An 8427-nucleotide genomic window follows, 5' to 3' on the forward strand; every position below is an offset into this window, starting at 1 on the left:
TGAAAAAAAAATACATTGAAAACCACTAAAAATATATAATATAAAAAATATGATGAATTGCGACATTCATAATAAATCTTTAAACCACACCGAAGGGGAGGTATGAAAAATTGTATTCATTGTGTCATTTCGTGCCCAAAACAAACATGTTAAAGTACAATGTCTATAATTTAGACATTTTACATCGATACCTAAAAAGTACATGTAGATAAATATACAGTGTGATTGATAAATAATATTTTAATCATTGTCCTTTGACTCATACAAACTTAATTTGAGTCTTGGACCTACAGCAGCGAGGGGGCGGGGCCACACCTTGAGGAACAGGTCAAATACAAACGGAAATTGTAAAGGTTTCTATTTTACCATGGCTTGTGTAAGGAAAGTCTTGTTTCATTTCTGTCCTTGATTTCTTCCTCATGCATGAGCTGAATGTGGCACGGAGCGTTATCACACTGCTGTTTGTGTAAAAGTGCAAAAAAAACAACAACAACAACAACAAAAAAAAAAAAAACAGCTTAATCATATGTGACGTGTTTCCATCCTGAAGCTATTTTCCTTTAACAGCACATCCCCAAGTGTTTTATTCCACCACAAAACAATTTACCAACACGAACCATTTTTTTTTTTATATACGAATGATATGTTTACATCATGCAAAATAAAATTAAAAATAAAACAAACAAAAACTTACAGCTTTACCTCTGACTGCTACAAAGTGCTGACACCGGAGACTCCTTCCATAAATGTTAAATAAAAGCACGTCTCCTTACAGAAAATTTCACATCATATCAACAACAACTCATTTAAAAAAAAAAAAAAAAAAAAAAAGCAGCGTCCGCCGTACAAATCCCTGGGCATCGACGTTACTATAGAAACGATAACGTAGCCTATTAAAGCGAGCGCGTTAATATAAACCTGCGATTCGGAGCTGCACTACTGTCAGAGCTTCTGTCATAGAAAACACCTTCTGGTACAAAATAAAATAACAATATGGACATTTTAAAAGTATTGAGCAAAGAGCTGATCGCGCTGCACGTGAGGTCGGGTTACAGCAGCTAGCTAAACAACACGAGAACAATCCCTAAACATCTAAAAACCACAGAATGAATGCTATTTAGAGCATTGTTAGCATTGTTAGCCTTATGAAAGGCACAAAGATCTCAATATCAGGTGTTGTGTATTGCGTACCGGTTGTCAGCACATGCCCGAGGTAAAATATTTCAAGTCAAGTAACATATACACACACGACGTTACACATATATAAATGAATAAGGGTTCGCACAGCGTGTCCGTACGCGTACTGTACTGTAGCGTGAGCGAAGGCACCAGGGTCGCCGTTCCTGAGTGCCTTCACGTTCATCACTTCTCCTCGTTAGCGCTACGGCTCACGATGCGTTTCTCGGAGGTGGTTATCCAGGCGAGAGCCGTGGCCGCGGTGCCGTCGCCGCTCTGCTGCGAGAAACACAGGAACGCGGCCCACAGGAACGCCGAGCAGCCCATGAACACGGTGCGCAGGTACAGCGGCATCAACACGAAGTTCAGGAACTGAGCGCGATGAAAAAAACAAACAAACCAACAAACCGTGACGTTCCTGTAAACAACGTTACGATTTTATAATGTCTTACCTAATAGGAGACTGAACGCTACATGAGTAAGCCGTGACCGTCAGGTCCGCCCGGATTCTGTCCCCGTTGACCCAGCATAATCTAACCCTCTATATTCTACACACTGTCCTGTTTTGCCTGTCACTCTTTCCTAGTATGGTCACAATTTCCTGTTGCTCTTACCCTTTCATCATGGTTGTTAATTTCGCCGCTTGTATTATTACAACACATAATCTAACCCATAATTAGTCGATGAGGGTTACATAACTATAACCCTAATGAACACTACGTCTAATAATACTGCTTAGAACAAAATACAAGCTTCCTAGTGAGCAAGAGTAGTCAGTGTGCTTAGGAGCTGAACACAGAAGAACAACACTGTTTATGGATCTACAGAGAGAGAGAGAGAGAGAGAGAGAGAGAGAGGGAGGAACACACACAACATACCTGCATGAAGGGCCAGTACATGAGTCCTGTCTGAAATTCAGAAACACAAAATCAACACAAGTTCATAAAAGATAAGGAAATACAATACAGAAACATCACCTGCAGTGAGTGTTATACATCATAATATAATTATATTAACACGATGATGATGTAATTATATAACACGCATTGGACAGATCTTTATTATTATTATTATTATTATTATTGTTGTTGTTGTCATCTACAGTATATCATCTTTTTTTATCATTAGTTTCAACGGCTGATTTTGATGTCCTGCCTTATATGTGTTGAAGAATTTTTCCCTCCAGTCCTCAAATACATCCTCTTTGCCCTCCAATACACTCACTCCTGTGGGAAAAGAAAAAAGAGCGGTCATTCTTCGTCCTTCAGCTGAGGACGCAAGGGAAAGAAATAAGAACAGGAGGAACTAGAACTAGGACAATGTCTGTCCAATGAAGTGTCCCCCAAAAGCGTCGAGAGAAGCACAGAGTTCGGTCTTGAGACGCTTTCTGTGTCGTCTCGACACACTTGACTTTGGGATTATTTGCATTTATGCTTGGGCTTGGGTCTCGGCTTTGGGTATTAGTCTTGGGCTGAAAGTATAGAAGAAAATCTACATTTTTTATTTATTCCATTTCACATGGACAAAGTTGGACGAGAAGTAATTCCTTCTTCTAGAAAACAGCCTAATCGTTGGTACAATGGATGAATGAAGGCAACTAGCTGAAGTATATGAAGCTTGGCCTCAAAAAAGTGGTTTATATCAGGGGTTCCCAAACTTTTCCAGGGCAAGGCCCCCCAAATTCCATTAACATTTGACCGAGGCCCCCCTTTTACAAGATGTCTTTAAAACACATTAAAAATACAGACTTCTGAATATATCCCCCCCTTTTTTAAAAAATTTATTAATAATTACATCTTACATCTTTACATTACATTACATTAGGAATTGATTGTGTGTGTGTGTGTGTGTGTGTGTGTGTGTGTGTGTGTGTGTGTGTGTGGTTGTCTGAGAGTGAGAAAGAGAAAACATACTAGTGGGAGGGATGGGCTTGGTGGCGCCGTCCAAATTGTTGAGGCCCACCGGGCGCCCCCTGGTGGCCCCCAAGGGGGCCCCCACTTTGAAAACCACTGGTTTATATGGTGGTCTCGGTCTTGTCTTGGTCTTGCTTTCATTTGGACTCGATCTTGATTTAAGACTCGGTCTCGGCTCTCGGACTCGACGACGGCGGTGAATACAACCCTACTGAAGCGACTTCTCTTATTGACGATGATGATGATGATGGACAGAGCATAATGAATCTGATATAAAATATTACAGCAAGACGTACAGTACATACCCACTTAAACACTGTTTACATACATGTTTTAGTCTCGTACAAGCTTCTAGCATCATTTTTCATTCAGGCATTTTGTTAAGTCTTGCACGTGTAATTAAGCTTTATCCACGTTGCTTCTAATTTAATGAATTAATCGTATAACCGCATGATTCATTGTAACCGAGATGGAGGACACTGTATGGCTTATGTTAAGATTTCCATATAGGAAATGTTCATCTAGAAGCTTCTTTAATCTCTTTAGAGTCGTGATTCCTCTGAGTGCAGCTGAAGACTTGGGTATGTCAGTATGTTAAACACAAAGTACGTCGATCGATTTTTGGGTCACGGGCTCAAGGATGTGCGCTCGAGGAAACGTCAGATAGAGTTTTGGGGATGCATTTTTAATTCTACCGGCAGTGGAAGACAAAATCAGAGCAATTCCAGCACCAAGAATTCCAGCACCTGATATTTCTTCCTATTTCTTTTGTGGTGGAAAAAAAGCAGATTAGGCACCGGTTCTGAGTAGGTGGAAAAGAGCTAAATGTGGAAACTGAACACACGGACACCGTTTTTAGTTTCAGGGTAAATAGAGTCGTAAACAAACTCCTATTGATAGAATAAATAAAGACGTTCTGTCCATTAAAAAAAGGAAAGAAATGAACAAAAGAACCGTTAAAATAAGGAAATGACTCAAACAATGAGGAAAAATAATTAGATAGAAAGGACTATGAAGTAATATTGATTGTGAGAATTGTTTAAATTAAGGGTGTAGGTGATATGACATCATCATAACCATTTCTTGTTGCAGTCTGCGGTCGAGCCTGACGATATACTCTACTATAGTGACGGGACAACGCTATTCGGCAGAGGAAGCCCTCGTAACACTTCATGTAAAAGTTATCGCTCCGTTTCACACGTGCACCGTCCCGTCAGTACGGTGGTACGCTCAAGCGTACGCGTCTTTTCTGTCCGTAAAAGTACATCGTTTGACCCTGAGCGCCACCGTTTTAGCCTCGAAGAGACGTTTAGACGCTGCTAGACCGGTGACGGAGACACTGACAGCACTGTGAAGGCTCGCTGGGTTTGAATGACCTTCCTGCGTGGGTGTGAAAGACTAATCCGTGATTATAGGTTTACGCTCCAGCACCACCTTTAAGGAAACAGGAAGCAAAGCGGCCCAACAAGAAAGCACTTTATGACTTTATTTCCTGGATTGTTTTTTTTTTTTTTTTATTACTATAGACTTTCTATTGACTTTTTTGATGGGGATTTTAGCACGGAAAATCCCTTTTAAAGGATACTTCGACTGAAATTTAAATGTACAGTATAGATATATGTGATGAGATCAGACAAATTTTTTTCTTTCTCTAGAAATGACAATATGCATCTAACGTAGACAACACGTGATAGAACTGCGGCTTCGATTTGGCCGTCTTTATCTTTAGCTCCGTCATACGGTATCGGAGACCACTATCAGCAAGTACTGATCGAGTCCACGTTGATGATTGAGGCCGTTTTATAGCAATGCTCAACTGGTGTCTATTAGCTTTACTCCTTTGTCGCTTGAGTGCAAAATTAAAGAAGAAATCTTCAGAGACCAAACATAACTCGGGGTAACAAGGTGTTTCTCTAATCAGATACTGAATAACGTGTAAGCTACACTCTCAGGAATAACGGTACTAAACTGTACTTTTCCCTGCTTCTGGTGTGGTACCAACAAAGGGTAGCAACATCTTCTGTAAAAATACGTGTCTCTTTAATTAGCTCCCAGAGTAAAGCTTTAAGGGTACAATAGTGGTCGTTGAGGTCCAATGATGTACCTTAAATTAATATTTTCAAAAGGTATACTATTACCACTATTTCCAGGTAAATGATACTAAAGGTAGGCCTACATACGGTTCAACCCTTGATGGTACCACATCGAAAACAAGGAGAACACACCAAACTGTAGTAGTGTAATTTGGTTGATCGCATACGTTTGGGATACTGTGCACATCGATTCGACTGAACTGTACCTTTATTCAGATACTGAATATCGTGTAAGCTACACTCTCAGAAATAAAGGTACCAAAATGTACTTTTCCTTATTGATTATATATATATATATATATATATATATATATATATATATATATATATATATATATATATATATATTTGTACCTTTGGTGCGTATCTTTATATGTTTAAACTTAAGGACCTTAGGAACCACTGATGTACCTTTAAAGCTGTACTTAAAGGTACAGTACATGTACTCATATATATGTATATACAGTATATAGATCAGTGGAGTATACCTTTAATTAGCTTTAAATTGAAGATTTAAAGGTACATCAGTGGTCTTTAAGGTCCATGTGCCTTCAAATATTTTTTTTAACGTATAAAAATACAAACTAAAAGGTACTAAAGTACTAAAACTTCAGACACCAAACATAATTTGGTCCATCACATACACCTGGGAAATTGTGCACATTTAGTTTCGAACTAAACTAAGCAACACCACATGCACCTTCCCAGGTAAAACATGCACAGGTACGAAAGATCGAGATGTAGCCTTGACGCAACAAGGGGAAACAAAAAAAAAAGAAAAGTACCTTCATTTCTGTAAGTGTACCTTTAATTAGGTTTAAAGTAAAGCTTTAAAGCTACAGTGTCCTCTAAGATCTGATTACTGTATGCGCCTTCAATTATTTTTCAGAAGGTATATAGATGCAAAATAAAGGTATTAAAGAGGTAGCAATTGGTGGAACCAGCAACCATAAGGTAAAGTGTAGTTTGGAAGCTTTATTTCTGAGAGTGTTTGCTTGTAACATGCTTAGTGGACTGAGATTTACCACTGTAATAGGATTCAGCCAACGTCACAGGTCTGAAGTAACTCTGAAGTCGGGTTATTATTATTATTATTATTATTATTATTATTTGAATGCACCTGAAAGTCAGGGTTGTACCTGACTCACCTGTGTAGAAAACGCTGGTTGCTAAGGGCGACGCGAAGCTCTGATCCAGAGCCAACTTGGAGAGCACCATGCCGAGGGACCTTCCCGGGAACCGGCGCTCCAGCGCACGCAGCCAAAAGTAGTTCCAGTTGCCATGGAAACAGAACGCCACGAGGGCTACGTTCCTCGTGCGCTTCCAGTCCAGCTCTGTGCCGTCCTGGTGCGTCACGCGCTGATGGAGCAGATCCCCGCCGGCGAACAGACAGCCGTACAGAGACACGTTGGTCAACCACGGGAACACCTTCCTCATCTTCTTTTAAAAGAAATAAATTACAACGATATGCTAATTGTGGCTTAATTATGATGATAATAATAATAATAATAATAAAAATGATATTCGCGCGAGCTGGGTAAGTTTTGGCACGGTTGCTAGGCTTTGACCTGTGCTGAAGGAGTCGAGCGCGTGAGCGAGCGACTTAATGAAGCCCGCGTGTGGGTGTGTCTCAAACCGAGGATAACCTCCTGTCACCTTGCTGTCTTGGTCACGAAGCGGTTGCCAGGTTGGATTAATACTGTGTGCATAACAAACACGGGTTAAAGAGCCACTCACCTGCTCCGTTTGTCAATACACAGCCATTGTATTGCAGACTCGCTCATGCATGCAATTATCCAATCAGCCAATCAGGTGGCAGCAGCGCAGTGCATAAAATGCATCATGAGAAAGAGATGCAGTTAATGTTCACATCGAAGGGCGGTCTCAGTGATCTGAGTGGTGAGGGTGAAGTTGCCAGATTGAGTGCTTGAGTCCTTCAGAAACTGCTAATCACCTGTGATTTCACATCCAAAATGGAATGAAAAACAAAAAACTTCCAAGGAGTGTCAGCCGTATCGCCAGAGCAGTATCGCCAGAGCAGTATCGCCAGAGCAGTATCGCCAGAGCCGTATCGCCAGAGCCGTATCGCCAGAGCCGTATCGCCAGAGCCGTATCGCCAGAGCCGTATCGCCAGAGCCATCTCAACCTGCAGTTCTTGCCTGGTGTCCTATTGAAGCTTGCCAGGGTTGGGCTTGGCCAGTACCTGGAACGGCGATCTCCTGGGGAAAATTAAGGTTGCTACTGGTATTAGTGAGGCCAGAAGGGGGCGCTCACCCTGGGGTCTGTGTGGGGGACGCTATACTGTAAAAACAGTATGTCATGAGACGTTAAACCGAGGTCCTGACTCTCTGTGGTCGTTAAAAATCCCAGGACACTTCTAGTAAAAGAGTAAGGGTATAACCTCAGTGTCCTGGTGAAATTCCCCAATTGGCCCTTCTCTATCATGGCCCGCTAATAATCTCCATCTCTGAATTGGCTACATCACTCTCCTCTCCACTAAGGTGGATGCTACACACTGATGGTGGTTGATGAGACCCCCCCATACTATGCAAAGCACTTTGAGTGTCCAAAAAAGTGCTATATATGTAACTAACTAACAGTTCTTCAGGTGGAAACGCCTTGCCGATGAGTGAGGTCAGAGGTCAGACCGGTTTGAATTGACACAAAGGCTATACGGTAACTCAAATAACGGTTGTTTACAACCGCAGTGAGCAGAAAGCAGAAACGTGTAGGCGGATGGCCTACAACAGCGGTAGACCACGTCGGGTTCCAGTCCTGTCAGCCAAGAACAGGAATCTGAAGATTTGGGAGGAGGAAAGCAATTTTCAGTTGGAATTTTTTTGAACATGAGTAATTGTTTTTCAGACATGATCAGGAGATGGCGTGGTGGTTTGATGGTGGTTTGATGATATTTGCCGCCTCGCATCTTCGAGCTCGCAGGTTCGAGCTTGTGTTGAGTTCTGAATCTGTCCTTGACGTTCTAACAGCAGGGTTTCCTCCCAAAAAACATATCAGGTCGATACCTCCTAGGTGTGTGTGTGTGTGTGTGTGTGTGAGAGAGAGAGAGATGTTCTGTGATGGACTGTCCCATCCAGGGTATGTTCGAAGATCTACTCTGACCAGGATAAAGCACTAACTGAAGATGAATGGATGAACATACTGTATTAGGCTCTTATATTTAATAAAGCAGTAAGACACTGTAACTTTGATCAGTCATTGCACTGGAATGGGTCTGACACACCTTG

At 41.4% G+C, this 8427-nt stretch overlaps 1 protein-coding gene across 1 annotated transcript; it reads right to left on the reverse strand.

The window, feature by feature from the left end:
* Positions 1–96: 96 nt before the first annotated feature.
* Positions 97–6844, reverse strand: mpv17l (MPV17 mitochondrial membrane protein like). The gene is made up of 4 exons (XM_017452590.3): positions 6331–6844; positions 2332–2402; positions 2055–2084; positions 97–1548 (listed from the first exon to the last, which is right to left on the reverse strand). Exons 1-4 carry the CDS (start codon positions 6617–6619, stop codon positions 1363–1365), a joined length of 576 nt encoding a protein of 191 aa, XP_017308079.1. The 5' UTR covers positions 6620–6844; the 3' UTR covers positions 97–1362.
* Positions 6845–8427: the final 1583 nt, after the last annotated feature.

The sequence above is a fragment of the Ictalurus punctatus genome, chromosome 2 (assembly GCF_001660625.3).
Source record: "Ictalurus punctatus breed USDA103 chromosome 2, Coco_2.0, whole genome shotgun sequence".
Classification (NCBI taxonomy): Eukaryota; Metazoa; Chordata; class Actinopteri; order Siluriformes; family Ictaluridae; genus Ictalurus; species Ictalurus punctatus.